Source organism: Drosophila tropicalis, unplaced genomic scaffold (assembly GCF_018151085.1).
Source record: "Drosophila tropicalis isolate 14030-0801.00 unplaced genomic scaffold, ASM1815108v1 contig_593, whole genome shotgun sequence".
In the NCBI taxonomy this organism is placed as follows: Eukaryota; Metazoa; Arthropoda; class Insecta; order Diptera; family Drosophilidae; genus Drosophila; species Drosophila tropicalis.
In genome coordinates this window covers 13,637,463-13,655,863 of record NW_027173070.1, presented here as the reverse complement: position 1 = coordinate 13,655,863, position 18,401 = coordinate 13,637,463, and the positions used below count along the sequence as shown (strand labels likewise).

Genomic DNA, 18,401 nt, shown 5'->3' with positions numbered 1-18,401 from the left:
CGATTAAGCAATCATTGCGAACGTTCGGTTGATCGAACAAATGTTAAACTGGTCCACACACACACACACTCTCTGTGTATAGAAATTAGATCAATATCTTTATTTATTTATGAAAAAGAAAAAAAAAAGTAACAGCCGTTGAAGAGTTAGTAAGTATGTGGAGCCTCATTTCTCATTACCAGCATCCAAGGCATCCCCATTGAAGTCCACATTGCCGTCATCGTCCACGTCAATTGCTATTAGAAAGAGTTGACCAACGGCAGCAACATGAGCATCAGCGGCATCTTATATAAACAGCCAGACTGCTGGCCTTGCTTAATTGCATATTTATTGTTTATTAAGCAGAGCTTCCCTCTAGGCTATGACTAGACGCAACTCTCTCATAACCAAGCCTCTTCACCTCTCCATCATACCGATTCTCATTCACTTTTTACGCATTGCCTATATATGCATAAATTAATGCTGCTGGGGCAAAGAGTCTTCATTTTCATTCAGACATAAGTATGTCGCCATCCATCCTCTCTCTCTCTCACTGTTGTTGTTTCATTGATAAAGATCAATGGCATAGCTAGGCACTCTCCCTGGGGAAATAAGCTAACTACTAGTAGATGTTGAAGGCAGTAAACCAAAAATGGTCACATCAAGTGGCATATTTTGCATGACAATGCCCAATGAGACTCACTGAGCATCAGTAAACTTTAGTATGCAGTTTATTTTAACCCACTGTTGCCCTCTTATTCCCCATTAAGAAACTACTTATGCCATGCCATAACAATTTGTAATTCATATCTTATATATCCCTTAACATCGAAAGGCCTTAACTTTTCTTTATGTTTATTTAGGTCCAAGAACCCAAAAGGACATTTTTATAATAGATTGTTATGGTTGATTGCATTTTTAAACTAATTTGATATTAAGTCATTATATAACATATGGAAATTGTATAGCAAATTATTAATATTTTGATTTCAAAGTATAAGCTTTCTAATCATATCGATTTCCCATGCTTCAGAAACGTTTGCCATAACAAATTTCTATACCAGATCGATTTTTGGCACTAAATCAAGTCCGTGTTTTAAAGCCAAGATCAGACCCAACACTAAACGTATCAAAGACTATTGCAATTTGTTCATGTTAACTTACATTAAATTGATAAATATATGTGTAGCAGTTGCAATTGAAGTTCCGATTAGCTGGCACATGGCACAGGTGAAAATGAAACCTCATATGATTTTCAGGTAGCTGGTAGCTGGTCTAAAACAAGCAACTAGAGAGAGCCACGTGCGTACAACTATTTGTTGGAGGTCAAAGCTGCAACCTGAACCCTACGGCCACGTGTTTTAACTTTGAACGTGGGCAACAACTGTTGCTGCTGCTGCTGATGGGATGCTGGTCACGGGCTCAGTGTGTAGATGAAGCTGGTTGGCCTGTTGCCGCATCGATTTGCTTTCAATTTGTTTGGCGGCATCGGCGTGTTAACTTGCGTTCATTTGCGCTGGACCAGTGTGTGGAGAGTGTGTTGTTGGTGTGGTACGATCAAGCTGGAGTTGGAACTGGAGTCCAAGGCGTTTCGTTGCGTTGCGTTGCTGGCCTTGAAGCCTTTGAGCGTTTTGCTCGTTGCTTTCTTTTTTTTTTTTTCCTTCTCCTGAGTTTTGTGTTTCGGGTTTTGTTTTATTTTGTTTTTTTTTTTTGGGATAGGCGTTGCCCAAAACAGCCCGCAACGATTTTATTTGGAAATCACTTTTGTTGCACCTCGACGAGGCCAAGCAGCAGCGGCAGCAGCGACTTTTTGGTTGCCTTTCTTAGTGGCTGCTAACAAGAACATCCATGAAAACGAAAGACTTAAGCAGCAAACTTGAAACCTTTTGCATGTGGCTTTAATGAGCTGAAGAGTTTGGAAGAGCTGGAACTGTGTGCGTGACACTTGACTCTAGGGCATGGAACAGCCAAGCCAGTCAGCCAGCCAGCCAGTCAGTCAGTCAGTTACCTGGCAGAGAAGGGAGGAGCGGTTGAGGCAGGGCGAGACAAAGGCTTTTCAAAAGAAAAGTTTTTTTTTTTTTTTTACGTTACCACGACATGGCATTGTTGTTTTTTTTTGTTGTTTTTTGTTCGTTGTTGTTGTTGTTATTTTGTTTTCTGCTGTTTTTGAAGTCATTGCCTGCCTGGCGGCGGTTGTACACTTGCATTCAAAATTATAAACAAATTTTTTTGTTTAGCGGCAAACAATTGCATGCAATGTACAAATTTTCCACCAACAACAACAACAACAACAGCAATAATAACAATAATAAAATGAAAATGCTACGGCCGGCAAGTTGCGTAATCCGTCAACCATGGCAGTCAAAAGAGCATAGAAGAAGAAGAAGGAGAAGAAGAAAAAGAAAAAGAACCCCCGCCTACCACTACGCGCCAACCCTCCTCATCCCACTCCTCCTCTGACAGAGAGTGGGTGGGGCTGGGTCTATGTAGCGGTTTTTTGCCACACGCAACAACAATTGTTTTTTGAGACACACAACGAGAGGGAGAGAGAGAGAGAGAGATGGAGATAAGTAATATTAAATAAATGCGTTTTGTTGCTTGGCTTTTACTTTTCGTTGTTACTGTTGGCTGAGATAAAAATCTGGCTAACTGCCACGCGGTGAGCCTCAGCTGTTTGCTGCTAGCTTTTATGAATGATCGTCATCTGGCTGGTGGCATGGGGGAAGCGGAGGGTTGACTCTGATGCTGAGACGGAGACGGAGACGGAGACTGACCGCTGCGTCTGACGAATGGACACTTGGACTGACTGACTGACTAACTGACTGACTGAATTTTGAGTGAGTTATACTGCCAAAAGCACTTGTTGCGCCAGCGAAATAAACACAAAACTTGTACGGCAGCTTCAGACTGGCCAAGTGTGTGAGTGTGTGTGTGTGTGTGTGTGTGTGTTGACGAACAACTTCAGCGACAAGATCATAAATCAAAATTTTTATTTTTATTTCAGGCAACCGCTCTTCCGCTCGTGCCTCCCCACACTTGTTGCCCCTCCCCAGCCACTCGGCACTATCTCTCTATAAACTTTTTTATTATATTTTGTTTTGTGCATAAATTAAACAACACACACTCACACACACACACACACACAGTTTTTGCACTAAAGCGCAAGCTGTGGCTATTGCAGTGCGATCAAAATAGATTGTCGAGTCAGTTTGGCCCGAACGTTCAGTGGCAGGAAAGTTGAGGCATACAAATAAAATTGAACCAATTCCTTTTGGCTAATTCAAAGAAGAAGCCGACGCCCCGAAAAGCAACCAACAACAACAACAACAACAACAGCAGCTAAAAATGTGCACAAAAATATGTTAAAATCTTGTTGCTTGGAATTTATGAATGAAAAGCAAATCAAATGCGGTAACAAGCAACATGTTGCCACTGAGAAGAACAATGCGGGAAAAACTTTTATTGTTTTTCGTTTTTTTTGCCTCTCTTCTTCTTGTTGTAGCCATAAATTTGTAGCAGCAGCAACTGCAACCATTTCTTGCGCTCGTTTGTTAGGCCACATAAACATTTTTTTTCGTTTTTTTTTTTTGTGATGGCTTAACGTTTAAGCCGACTGGGGTTCCAAAATGGGAAAATGTTGGCACCAGCAGCGAACCAGCAGGAAATTTGTTGTGTGTTTTGCTGTGGGGAAAGCTTGGATACCCTGGCCAAGTAATGTGGAAAGGCAATTGACGGCAAATTAATCAGACTGCAGCAATGTCATAGGAAAAACTGTTTGCAATGCTTTCGAAAGAAAACTCCACTCCAAAGTATTACCAAGAGAGGTTCATGAAATGGCTTCAAAGTGAAGGCATTTGATTTAGATCTGATTAAGTTAATAGCCAAGAATGAAATTGAATTGAATGGTGTGAACAATTTCCCAGAAGCTAAGCTTATTTATCAAGTTTTTTTTTTGCCTCATTTAGGATAAGTTAACTTCAAATATATATATCTTTCCAAAAAGAGACAAAGAATCGCATAATGTAAGCACTTTGTTCAGTAATTTCCTTGAGTTCTTATTTCTTATTTATATATTAAGAATTTGCCATCTTGGACTTGGAATATTTAGAGGAATTTTATGAGTTGCAACTTCTATTTCTATTCTATTTTCATTTTCTTTTAAAGTGTAAAGAGTTTTTTAGAGGAAGAATGTAAAATAATGAAGTAGAAACAACTTTACTCCCTAAAGTATGCTATAGGCAGTCAAAGAACCAATTCAAACATAAAAAGTAGTTTTCAATTCTATTGCATAAGGGGTAAAGTTAAAGTGCAAATTTCTGGCTAATATCGAGTGAACTTTTTCAAAGGAAGTGTATCACATCATTCACAGTTATTGTTGTTGTTGTTTGTTGGGTGGGCGTTGTTGTTGTCATTAGGTGGCGGGCGCATCCGTGTCCGAGGTCTGTCTTAGCTATTTGCCAAGCTTGGCCAAAAAACACTTGAGGTCTTCGTACATCTCTCTCCGACATTCAAAGTAAATAAAGACATGAGTTTTACTTATTTACGATGCAGCAAAAAGGGGCGTGTTATACGCCCAAGATTTATTACACAAACACTCAGAGACAGCAGGGAGATAGAGAGTGAGAGAGAGAGGGGGACAGGATTAGGATTAGAAATATGATTTTTGTTGTCAAAAGACATAAGCAAATCTCCCACACTAATCAATTTGGCAAAAGGTTTTTCCACAGTTTGTTCGTATGGAAAATCAATTGGCGCTTATCTTTTCCCACGTTTTAAATGCTCAACTGTCAAATGAATTAAATGCCAAGCATGGTAGGAGGAGGTGGGGTACAGGCAAACGCACTTTGGTTTTAACCGAAACCAGTTCCAATGATCTTACAATTTGTTCGAAACGCAGGTGTCTGGCCAGTCACTAAAAACCGTTCGTTGGCTCCTGCCTCACCAAGTGGAATGCTAGAAAGTCTCCTCGGTTCGAATATAGATCCGAAAGCTCAAAGAGCACTCGATCCATCTGTTGCTTCTGCTGCTGCTGCTGCTGCATCATCAGCCATCTGTAATCATCTTCATCTTCATCTGGCTAGCCATCATCAATTCTGCATAAATATATTGTGACATATTGCGGAAGTGATCAAGCAAGTGTTTTTTTCAACCACCAAATGTGGGTTAAAAGGATAAGGCCAGACAAAGCCAACTTCAATATCTTCGAGTGACACAGTGACATGCTAATTTCTTGTTGTTGTTTCACCAACATCTATCTATATATATACTTATTTGTATATATTTATAAGTCAAACACATTGACTGAGCGAGACGAAGACGAAACCAGACATAAGGCTGATTGACATTTTGACAGTCTGGCTGGCATTTTGGCCAAGTCTGGCAAAATGTTGTTATTCATGACAACTGTTCGAGCCACACTTTTACTTTCCGTCTCTGGTAATACAAAATGACTTTACTTACTACTTATTAATTGTTTTAAACATTCAAGTGCACAAAAAATAAAATATTCGTCTTGAAAAGCTTGTGGCAATCTCATACCCAGTCAGGAAGCTGACTTTGTGCATAAATAAATTTATATACATATTTACTTTTTGGTTTACGTTTTTTGTTTAACCGAACCTCGACAATATTTTATCATTGAGCGCATATTTTTCGCTTGGTTTCTCTTGCGTAACACAAAGCCAAAGCCGATAAAAAGTCTAACAAAAAACCAAATAAATTTCTTAGTTTCAAAATTGGCAACGACTGAGCAGATACCCGGTAAAGTCTGGATATATCAAAATATTCGGCTACCTTTTGGGTGGAGTTTAAGCTTGTATAAACTACTCAAGGATTAAAGGGACTAAATAAGCTATTCAAAATTCCACCTACATAGTTTAAAGGGAATGAGGAACTATTTTAGATTCGTGAGAGTCTTAGTCTTATATTATTAACAAATCAGTTAAGTATTTTAAGTCTTTCAACCAATATAAGCCACATTTGTCTGAGTATTACCAAATTTTGGGATAAAATGAGCAATAACAATCCGAAGATCCTTTAAAGGAAACATATTTGATGTTTTATGTTTCTGTTGGCTTCCATCAAGTAGAGCTTACCACAAAGTGAAACATAACTAACTTTCATTTAGTGGGTGTGTGTAAATAAAGACTAATTGTGGTGACTATTCTGCTGCTGTTGTTTCCTTCTAAGCATCTCAAAGTTGGCTTTGGCTTTCTAAAAGACTGATAGATCAAGGTTATTCTTATGGAAAAGCTAAAAACCCATTTCAATGACGTTTCCCGCTTGATTAAGCAAAACCAAAATCAAATCAAAAGAATTAAATGGAAAATTGTATAATCTCTTAAAGTCTTTTAGCCAACACTTGTCCAACTTGTCCAATGATCGCCTTGATCGAAAATCACACAAAACAGATTGATTAGACAGCATTCAATACCGGTAGTTGGTTATCGCTTAATTGAAATCAACTAACAAAATGCACATAAAAATAAAAACCCAATGAAAAACACATTCTTCAAAACTGTTTATGGACAACAACATAAAAAAAAAAAACCGTCAGTGAAATTTGCCCACAAAATTCAACCAAGCGCGAAGAACGACCTTGAACAAGTCGGGCTTTAAGTATACCTATGTAGATATATATATATGTAGATATATTTAAGATTGCAAATTGTAGATACAGTTAAGAGCTGAGCGCATAAATAGCATTAGATACGCGTTGTTGTTGTTGTTGTTGTTGCTTTTGCTCTGATTGTACCTATATTTAAACCAAATACTATATGGGGCTAAGGCTTTCGAAAAGTGAAGTGAAGTGAAGTAAAGTGCTTTGGCTCACAATTAGTTCTACATAGAGGCAGCATTTTGAGATACTCGTCAAATGGAAACTGAAAGTAACTCTCAGATACTTTGACTCTCTCAAGTGCACACACAAAAAAATTGGTAAACCAAATCAAGTTTCATGACGAAATCTGCTGACTTGGATTATTTGTCTCTCACACTCTGCCAAAATCTGTATATATCTATATACATATATAATTTTGTTTTTTTTTAGAGCCATTTTCCTGCCAGCTGCAGCAGCAGCAGCAGCAGCTCACTTTTAATTTCATATGAAAAGTGGTTTGAAAAGCTGTCACCAATGTTGGCTTCAATGCTCTTAATACATATCATTATCATTTTCTAAGGATGTCGATTTGTATTAATCTTTCTCTCTCTCTATCTCTTTTTCTCTCTCTGTGGGTATATTAAGCCAACTACTTGGATTAGTTCACACGTCAGAAATGTAAAACTCATGCTTTAATTGTGTAATAATTAATTAATTGTCATGCTGATTCAGCTAGTTTTTGTTTTGTTTTTTTTAGTCTTTAACTAAATGGAGTCTTCCCGTTTTTTATTTTGATATTTTTTTCAGGTGAAAATCTGGTTCCAGAATCGACGTTCCAAGTATAAAAAAATGATGAAAGCAGCCCAGGGACCGGGTACAAATAGTGGTATGCCTTTGGGTGGCGGTGGACCAAATCCTGGTCAGCATAGTCCAAGTCAAATGCATGGTGGTAAGTCTCAAAGTCTCTTTTGGGGAATTGTTTCACTTCTTAGCTAAAAAACAGAATTCGGTCTCTATTTGACAGGCGGTAATAACGGCAGTGGCTCGAATAGCGGTTCACCTTCACATTATCTACCTCCCGGACATAGTCCAACGCCATCAAGTACGCCTGTGTCTGAGTTATCACCTGGTAAGTTATAGTTTTGACTCCATGATGTGTTTTCTTGGATCAAATTTATTCTATTCTTTATTGTAGAATTCCCACCCACGGGACTCAGTCCGCCAACGCAAGCGACTTGGGATCAGAAACCGCATTGGATTGATCATAAGCCACCACCGCAAATGACACCGCAACCACCTCATCCAGCGGCAGCAGCGCCTCATCCGCATTCGCATCTACACAATCCGCCGCCACAAATGGGCGGTTATGTGCCCCAGTATTGGTATCAGCCCGAAACGAATCCCTCATTACTAACGTAAGTGTGCTAATCCTTCTTAACCCTTTACCCCTCCCTCCTCTACTCTTTGTATGCATTTGTGATTTGGTCTTAAATGGTATTTTCCTTTTGCTCTTTTTTCTTTTTTGGGGGACTTGCTTTCTTTTGTTTAGTGCTTGGCCGACGGTTTAACAGCACCCGAATCAACTGCCCCCCCGCTGCTGTAGCCTGGTCGCAGGCCACCTCCTCCTCCGGCTCTTGTTCTGCCAACCAGCAGCAGCAGCAACAGCAGCTGCACTCAGATTTGAGCCTGCATCCGGAATTGCATCCGCCGCAGCAGCAGCACCAGCAGCCGCCACATGAGGCAACGGCCACAGTTTACGGGGCAGTTAACCATCATACAATATCTTAGCCAATAATAATAAAAAAACAACAACAACCTTGATAGCAACTTGTAAAATATTATAAATATTAAAACAAAAACAAAAAACCACACAACATTTTTGTACATTTTCAATAATTAAATTTTATCGAGAATATAATAAAATAAAAGTCGTTTTACAATTTAGCCTAAGGAACAAAAAAAAAAAAAAAACAGAAAGAAACTTAAAAAATAAAAACACATTCCTCACACTTTGAAGCGTGTCCTTCACTTTTGTTTAAATCTTAAATTAAAAAATAAAACAAATGCATAATTGAATCATGAAATCAGCTGTTGATCTTAAAGCCTTTTTTTCTAAGCCACAAAAAAAAAAAAAAAAAAATCACAGACAAAGTTATGGCAAAAAAAAAAAAAAAAAACATCAGTAAAATCAGATCTCAAAAAAAAAAAAAAAAAAAAATAAAGGAAAAAAAAAACTTTTTTTTTTTGCATTAATAATTTTTTTTCTTTTATTTTAATTTTGTTTAAACATCCAATTTGCACTGCAGACAACAATATCAACAACAACCACAACTACAACAAGAGAAAATTGTGCAATATAATTTAACAACTAACTAAAAAAAAAAAAAAAAAACAAGCCACAACAAAAATAAAATAAAATACAAATTTTGTAAAAGGCAAATGGCAAAAAGGCAAAAACGAAAAACATTTTTTGATTGTAAATTTCTCTGTAAATTAAGCTAAATCAAAGGCATGAAATGTAAAGTAAAACATAAAAAATAAAACAAAAAAACAAAACCAGCGTAATAATTATAATAATAATAATAATAATTCTATATAAAAAAAAAAAAAGTTTATGCTAAATAATAGTTATTATTGCTGTAGTGCTTTGCTCTAGATCTAATTGTAATTTCTAAGCAGCGACTTGTGTCGCTTCACTGTACAGTGAGGCAAAGCAACAACAACAACAGCTACCCAAAAAAAAAAAAAAAAATTTAATGTGTTTTAAGATACGAAAAATATATGGACAAATAAATTTTTGTTAAGTTAAATAGGCTCAGAATCGAAAAAATATAAAAAATTTTTTAAAAATTTAAAAAAAAAAAAAAAATTTGTTTTATTAAAGGAAATGAAGTAGAAAAGTTTGAAAATCAAGTTCATTCTGAGTTCTGTTTTGGTAATGAAATATTTGAAAATATATTTCTTGTATTTTAAAAACATTTTTATATATATATTTTTTTTTTTTTGGGGTGCTCTGTTATATAATTTGTTCCACTGTAGCTTAATTTGACAAAAGCATAAAAAAAACAAACACAAAAATTGAGAAAGAAGTAAAAAAAAAACCAACATAAATAATTATTTAATTAAATTTTTTAGTTTATTTGTGTGTGTGTGTGTGTGTGTGTGTATGTATGTGTGTGCATGTGATTAAAAAAAAATAAAAAAAAACAAAAATACAAAAAACTAAAATCTATGCAAAATACAAAACAGAAAGAAATATTGATAAAAAACTTTAAACAAATTATGTGCTAGCATTTAAATTTAAATAGTTTTTAATTTAGAAAATGGCATAAATAAACCAGAATATACAAAAAAAAAAAACACACACAAACGAAGAGAGAAATGCCTAGAACCCCCCTTCCACCCTCCCCCTACCGCAAACCCCTACCCCTAAGTCCTTTAATTTGTAGTAATTGTCGTAATTTTAAAATGAAATCAAATCGAAACAAAACAATAAGAAAACAACAAAAAAAAAGAAAAAATGAAAAAAAAACAACAGACAAAGAAAATAAAGCAAAAAAAAATTCAATATTGTAAGAGAGAGTTCAGACATTGGCTGAGTTTTTCCAATAGACCGGGCAAAGAGGCTGGCTGAAAGGATGGATGGACCAAAAGTGGGCACTGAATTGAGGACACATTAATGCATTACACTTAAAAAAAAAAAAAAACGTTAAGTGGCAGCAAGTGTGCGAGTGTGTGTCTGTCTCTGTGTCTGTGTGTGTGTGTGCGGAAGGAAACTGGAAAATCTGTTCCATTAATCATAAAGAATGCAACAGGATATGCTTGAGGCTGGCAGGCTTTTTACGTCAACGTCCTTTTTTTGTAGCTTCTCTTGAATGGTTTCCATTATGTGCTCGAAAGGCATAATTTTCATTTTCACACACTTTCCCCCGCACTCATCTGTCTCACAAACTCTCTCTCTCTCTCTCTCACACTCTCTCTGTGTCTATCTTTATTCAGCTAGAGATACATTTGGTCCTTGGGGGTTGATTTTCTCTGCTAATTTCGGTAAGTAGCTAAGACTGATGGATTTTCAACCAGAAACATCTTTTCTCTCTCCCTCTCTCTCTCTCTCTTCCTTTTGCCTGGGTTTTTACTGTCAGCAGTCAAGTTGATCGGCTTGGATCTTTGGACTTCAACTTCAACTTCAACTTGTCGTTGCTGCTCATTAAATCAACACCTTTTGCACAACGAGAAACCTTTTGCCCCTCGAAAAGACAATGGGACAAAGGAATTTTTGTGTCGAAGATTTTTGCATTTTGCGATTTCAATTTAAAATCTTGCAGCGGCAAAATCAACCAAAAAGAAAGAGCTTTGGAATTTTTTAAAGAGGGGGAAAAAAAAGGAATAAAAAAAGTTAGCCGCACTTGATTTTTAATTGTTTAAACAAACGGAAACAATAGATATAACTAGTAAATCCATTGTAAAGTTTTGATCAGGCCAGAACTGAGACAAAAAACTCTTGGACGATTTGCACTTGGACAATTTTTACATAAATTAGCAAAAAGTAGCTGGCAAAAGGAGTCACAAGTCTCACGAGTCAGTCATACAGTCAGTCAGTCAGTCGCTCACAAAGAATTTCCTCGTAAAAATGACGCATACCAAACTTAGACAGACACAAGGAAAGAAGGAACGAAGGAACGTCTCTTCATTGCTTGGATGGAACGAAAAACTCAACAAGGTTTTGTGTCAACCAACGCCAAGGAAGGCCCAACACATCCCCCCACAACCCCCTTGCCAACCTTCTACGTTCTATCATCTACGTTCTCCTGATGCAATACCAAATTGGTATTGGTGTGTTCATGGCACAAAAATACTCGTACAATAAATAACGCAGCAAAAATAAGAAAAAAAGCAGCAGCAACAAAATGCAGTTGAAGTTATTTGTGAAATTCATCCGTCAAAGTCTTTGGGCTTTGGGCCCTGGGATCTGCACCAGACATTGGGGCTTTTGGCGTAAAACTTGAAAAGCGTTCCTTTCATGGCTTTCTTGGTCCATTGTCTTAAAACTTGGCTACTGGTCATGGGCTGCGACTGTGACTGGGGCTGAGAGACTTTTGGGGCTGTGCTCCAGCATTCCAAAGCCTTCGGTTCCCCTTTGGAATGATGAACGATGTGTCGCTGATGACCTGATCAAAGTGGAGCATCTGCACGCATATCGATTGCAAAGAGTAAAACAAAAAGGAACTGCTACTGGAAGCAACAGTAAGAGCAATGTTTTAAGGACATGACATTTTTTGTCGTTCGCATTGGGTAAAATAACTTTGTTAAGTTTTTTTTTGTTTTGTGTCGTTTCGTTTTCGTTTGTTTGTTCTTTCCAAAACTAAAAGAATACACATTCGAAAAAAGGGACAAATTTGAGAGGAGTACAGAGACAGAGAAGAGAAAAAAAGAGATTGAGTATTCCTACTCCTGCTGTCGTTCTATCTGTCTGTATGTCTGTCTTCTTAGGCAGTTCCTCCTTTTGGGTTGCATTTCAATGAGTCTCAATAAATCTTGGCCAGCAACGAATGAACCAAGCAACAAAACAAACCAACCAACCAACCAACCAACCAACCAACAAACAAACAAACAGACAAACAAAACAAATGAAACAAGTAGTCACTGACCGCACCGAACGACCGATTTTATGACAAATGTATTTTATGAACTGTCAAAATAGGTGTTGAAAATGAATTAATTTGACCGCTCACTGACTGACTGACTGGGACTGACTGACTGCCTGACAACATGCGTTTTGTCGGCAAACTTCAGACTCTTTCTCGCTTGCTGTCTCTTTCTTTGACATTTTGTAATATCAAATTGAACTGCAACCGAGATACAAACTTGTGTAACACACAACTATGGCGAGAGGGAGGGGTGAATCAGAGAGAGAGAGGGGGGGGAGAGAGGCAGCTGCTGCGCCTGCGCTGAAATTTGAAACTGCCAATTACCCAAGACCAAGCACAAGCACAAGCCCAAGTCACAAGGCATATCGAAAAGTTATATATGAAATCTGTTAATTTAATTAACCATTCGAGTAAAGGCGTTTTTGGTTCATGCAGGGCGTGGTCAACAAAGGGCACGTGACATAGACCCAAATACCGTTTGATGTCATCCTGCAGCTGGCAGAGGGACAAAAGTGCAAACCCATCAAAATGCATTGATATGGTAATACGATTAAAACAGTTGACAACCTTTAAACATTTGTTAATCTCTTGTTGTTGCAGTATTAAATTAGACTATTACAAAAGTTATACTGATCAGTGGCTTAATTAATTAGTATTTGATTGCTTGCCATTTACAATTAGTTACCAAGGGTTTTAGCTCTTGCAAAAAGGGTTAGAAACTGGGGATGTCGAAAAGTAAGCAGCTTCTCCAAAGTCTTATATATGTAAGTTAGCACACGCGTTTCTCCACGATACGCCGACTCCTACAAAAGTAGAACCTGCCCTAATTCAGCAAGACGAGACGCAATACCAGAAACTGCTGAATGAGTTCCGGGTAGTATAAAGTCACGTTGACAACACACACACATTCCATAACCCTAGGAAGTACATTGTGACCCATATTAAACCACACTATCCACTTGTTCCATTAATGACTTCCTATACCTAGAGTAAGTACTTTAACGCTTTACCCAATACTAAGTACCTATCACATAGCATAAGCACTTTTCACCTTGAACCAACCCATTTCGCGACAGAAAAAAGAGTCAGTGTACCATGTGATCGAAGGATCATGGCAATACCACACCCCGACAGGGAGACACGTATGATAGACTCATAGCTGGCTCCCGAGTAGGGACCAGACTCGTATTCATGAATCAGGCTCGTGCTAAGACTCGTATCTTGTATAATCCTTATACACTTACCTTACTCAACTCTCTTTTAATACATATATTAAATAACTTTATTGTGTATACGATGATCTGTATACTATAACGATTAAGAGATTAGATTAAGAGACTCTGACAATTTCTTCCTCTCTGAGTCCTTTCGTTGATATTAACTCTCAAAACAACAAAGTCACCAAAGTATTTCAACTCTTACATAAACAATATAACAATATAAACAAATCCATTGTGACTATAGCTTTACAATAATAAATACAGGAAACCGATAAACGAAAGGGGGATCGCAAAATTATTCGTTATATCTATTGATTCGCTATAGGTACGAAAGAAAACCTAGTCCTTCAAGGGACTTAACAAAAATTCGTTATATTGGGTTTTCGTTATAACGAAGTTCGTTATATCGAGGTTTCACTGTAACTCTAAATTAAAACTAGATCGAAATACTAAACGATTGCCCTAAAAACGATTAAAAATTGAAATGTTTTTCGGATTTTTAGATAATTATATAAGTAACTTGTAGGCATTTGTTTAAAATTCTACAAAATCTGACAATCATCTTAGATTCCATACAAAAAATTCATATAAAGTATAGTTCGCTTTATATGAAACTATTTTAGTTCCTCAGAAAATGTAAACTAACTAAATTGCTGTGAGATTTTGTATAACTAGTCTATGACTAGATAACTTTAATCGAAACCAGATAAAACAAAGTTGACATTGAGAAATCTAGAAATATTGTATTTTGGGCCAGTGGTGATTGGTCCCCGAAGGACCTAAAAAGTTGTACGATCTCCACCTTTATTGAAAATATAAAGTATATAGAAATTTGGTCAATCTATGTAATTGATTCCTTAGGTACTACTATTTAAAACTCAAATAGGTGTTTATCTGACATCTTGTTTTTAGAATCGTTTAAATAAGACTCCGACTGGAAATAATTTAAAGAGTCCATCGAAAAGTCCTGCCCAAATCGTTTTTTCAGTCGGTCTATAGGAATTTTTAACACAACTTGTTCCTTTCAACAAAGATCAGGCCATATATAAAACATAACTATTCATATCTAAGATTACTTATATTTTAATCCCAAAGGATTAATGGAGATTCGGAGTTTGGAACTGAAGGACTTTTCAGATCTACTACCAGAAAATGAAATGGAAATTAGTCAAAGTAGTTATCAATCTATTCAACATTTTAATTTTTGGGAAATTCGAATCGTTCAAGTACATTTGGGTATAATTACTAGAGCATTTAACCCCCTTAATGAATATGGAAATAAGAATTGCCATTGGCCTCGTGTTGACGTACAAGCCAAGTTTTGCAACAAGTTAAGGAAAATTTATCTAAATTTAAATCTTTCTTCTTCTTTGGCCATAAGCGCTTTAAGAAGGATATATATATATCATTATATCTGCCGTATATCTGCTTAAGCCACTGTCTGATTCCCATCATAATCTTCAATCTTTAGATAATCACATGGTGAAAGATTCTTTCTTTGTGTGTGTATAAAGTGCTTAAGTACTGCAATTGTAATTGAACAACCCTCGATCTTTGGAACAACTTCAATCTGATTTGTCAACACTAAGGGTATTATTGTATGCATGTGTGTGTGTGTGTGTGTGTTTGGGTGACCTTTAGTTCAACTCGTTTGCATGAGCCACATCTTGATTAGCCCAAACACTTTCGAAATGAATGCCGTCGTTGTCGTCGTCGTCGTCGTCCAGTAACAATTGTCGGTGAGTGTGTGTTTTGGATTGATGATGATGTTGTTGTTGTTGTTGTTGTTTGACCCGATCCCCCACCTAATCGAATTGTTTCAGCGCCGCTCGACAATTGTCCGCCAAAACGAGTCAATTTAATTGACCTCCAGAGGTCAAGCTGCCTTTATATGAACGAATGCCATTTGCTTTCTTTTGCAATGTCCCCCAGTTTGGAGTCGGAATGTCTTTTGTATGTATCGAGTGTGGGATTAAGACTACAGGGTGAGGGGTGGGGGGGGGTGATAAGCGAGGGTGATATATAGAAGCGCGCCGTAGACTTGCAGCTCTTTGTTTTTTTTTTTTTTTTTAATGGATTTAATTGAATTTGGCTGGTTGCTTGCGTTTTTTATTTGTCTTAATTGTCTGCGAAATAATCATAAATCAGTTTTTGTGGACGACAACAACAACAAGCAACAACGCAGACTGGAGACAATTCACCAGCAGCTTTTGGGTTCAGCACCAGCATCAGCATTCTCCCACTTGGCTCAATCAATTTATGACATATCTCAACTCATCGGATCCCATCCGCATGATGAAGCATTTTCATTTTGTTTCGCCCTGGGAACTTTATTGCGTTCACTTGACCGACCCAACCACCGACTAACCGACCGATAGACAGACAGACAGACAGATAGGAGAGACATCATCACAAATGGAACATTGGAACAGTTGTAGAAAGAGATGGACAGATGAACTTAACTCAGTTGGGGCCATTGTTTTGCGTATGCTAACCTCCGTCTCTACGTGCTACTGCTCCTCCTCCTCCTCCTTCTTCTCTTCCTCTGTCTCATAATCAGTCCAAATCGCAGATTCCTTTTAGCACCCACACAAATTTATAGATCAGAGACAGATTAAGGGGGGATTCCCTATAAAAACAATATTCAAATCTTATATTTGAGGTCAGGTTACTTCTAGATCTAAACTCCATTCTAAACTAACTGTTTAGCTTGACTAGAAGTGTTTTAAAATTTTAATTTGAAGCACTAACTAAACTAAACATTTGGAACTTTAAATTGCTTTTAGCAAAGTTTTTAAACTATTCAAAACAAATGAGAAAACACACAAAGGTTTTTCGACTATTCTCAAACCTTAGAAATTTCATCAAGAACTGATTCCATATTTATTTACGTTATTATATTAAAATTTTAGACTTATTTTACTGAGTTTTCGAAGTTTTCAAGGTTTTAAGCTTTAAGAAAATATCCATAAATTGTCAAAACTAAAGTACTAAACTTTTCATGGTTTAGTTTAGAGAACTTTTAGATAGCTAAGTAAACTTTAGACCCCCTTGAGGATTATATAACATACACCCCTGTCCTGGCATTGCGATCAATTGAGGACCAGCATAAGTAATTCTGCGACTGTTTGTTGTTCTGGTCGAGATTTAGTTAATTTAGCATATGAAATTTATGTGAAAGAAAGTTTTCCATCTTCACATGAGTGGACATGGACTGGATTGCTTGCGGTCTATATCAAAGCCACTCGAACACATGGGCTTAGGTTTCTTGGCCTGTTTGTGTTGACAACTAAATAACACGTTAATGTGTTTATTGCGTATGCGACAATGTCCCCAGAGTGTTGTGTGTTGTGTGTTGTGAGCTGTGTGTTTTGTTGTGTAAGGCCTCTAAGCTGAATCTGACTGAGGACTGTCTTGAAGTTGGACTTGGAAATGGGGACCTGGACCCCTGTATCTATGTGTGTGTGTGTGTGTGTTAGGTGTCGCGGCCAACACATTTGACCAGCTTTTGCTGACGTTGCTGCTGCTTCAGCTCCGCTCACAACTTTCGCATTAAACATGAGGCACACATAAAACGCGTTTCACGCCCCAAACAAACTGCTGCTACAAGTTGTTGCACTTGAAGTTGTTCTCTTTTTTATTTAGTAAGCTGCTCCTTAACATTTATTTATGTATTTATGAAAACGTCATTCGATATAGTCCATTGATATATGTACATACAAACCGATAATCATATGCTACATGTGATTTTTCGCAAAAATCTCCTTTCATGCATAAAACATTATGTGATAGAATAAATGGCAGAAATATTGCTCTACGATTCCATTTACAGGGCCGTATGAAGGCTAAGGGGTAATCTGGGGGAAGGTGTTAAAAGATCTTAGGTCTTATGTCATTGTTGTCATTGAATGTGGCGCAATAAAATTCTGATTTATTGCATTTAATCAAACGGCGAGAATCTTTGCAAATATTGAAACGCCATTCAGGAAATGATTAGAAATTTAAATTCTACAACAAATTTTTCACATTTCATCAACTTTGTACTTAATATTTATCAAATGACAAATGCAAGAATTTAATGGCAGTTGCTAAACTAAAATCGATCAATAGAAAAACTCATGGTCACTCGAGAAGTAACAAGTCTTTATATATACCCTTTATATATACAGTGGTGGACCCTTTTTGTTTTTTTGACTTTGAATTTGATTTTCTCGGCTCTCAAGAAATTTAATGAAGAAATTTTTGCAGTTATTTATTGCTTATTGTATTTAGATGATGACACGTAATTATTGTCATGACAGATTTCGATGTTTTTTTTTTTTTACAGGTGCTTTTGAACAAAAAGGTCCGCCCCCAAATTCTTGACAATAGTTTAGCCCGTTCATTCAAAAATCTTTAATATTATAGTTAGACATGTGTATTCTTTGAAAAAGTTTTAGATCTAGGTAATCTAAGATAAACTGCATACCAAAAATTTTCATTTTAGCCCCAGTATTTGTTTTGGGACCCATCGAAATTTGGGGATTTTGTATGTAATTCTTGAGGTCTCTTTGTTTGACGACGTTTTATAATCCCAATTTAAACTAAAGTAATATTTTCCTAATCTAAGTATGAAAGTAAATTGAATTTCCCGTCAAATGGCACATGTTTCATAAAAATCCGACAAAAATTAAACAGATTTCATCGCCCATACTTAAAAAAAAGACTAGAACTAGCAAAATTTCCCACACATTCTCCGTCTCTTTCTTTTCAAATATATGTATTTTCACTTTAATCAGAAATTTTTGCTTAGTTTTAGTTTTAAATTACTAAAGTGTTAAAAAAAAATGAGTAAATCGGAAAACAAATTTGTTTAACTGATGACAAATTCAATCGGCAAATGTATAACAAAGAGGTAAGTGGGTAAATATTATATAAAATATAGAACCAATTAACAACATATATAAAAAATAATGA

The 18,401-nt window shown here is 36.7% G+C and overlaps 1 protein-coding gene across 2 annotated transcripts in view; it reads left to right on the top strand.

Moving 5' to 3' along the window:
• Dll (Distal-less) overlaps nt 1-8,730 on the top strand; it is a 32,209-nt gene extending 23,479 nt beyond the window's left edge. Inside the window, exons 4-7 of one of the 2 annotated variants that reach the window (XM_068289652.1) lie at nt 7,385-7,526; nt 7,581-7,706; nt 7,773-7,992; nt 8,127-8,730. In XM_068289652.1, the coding sequence (XP_068145753.1) occupies nt 7,385-7,526; nt 7,581-7,706; nt 7,773-7,992; nt 8,127-8,145 (507 nt within the window). In that variant the 3' untranslated portion in view covers nt 8,146-8,730. The remainder of the gene's footprint in view (nt 1-7,384; nt 7,527-7,580; nt 7,707-7,772; nt 7,993-8,126) is intronic. The other variant, XM_068289653.1, reaches the window with a different exon arrangement.
• The last annotated feature ends 9,671 nt before the right edge of the window (nt 8,731-18,401 follow it).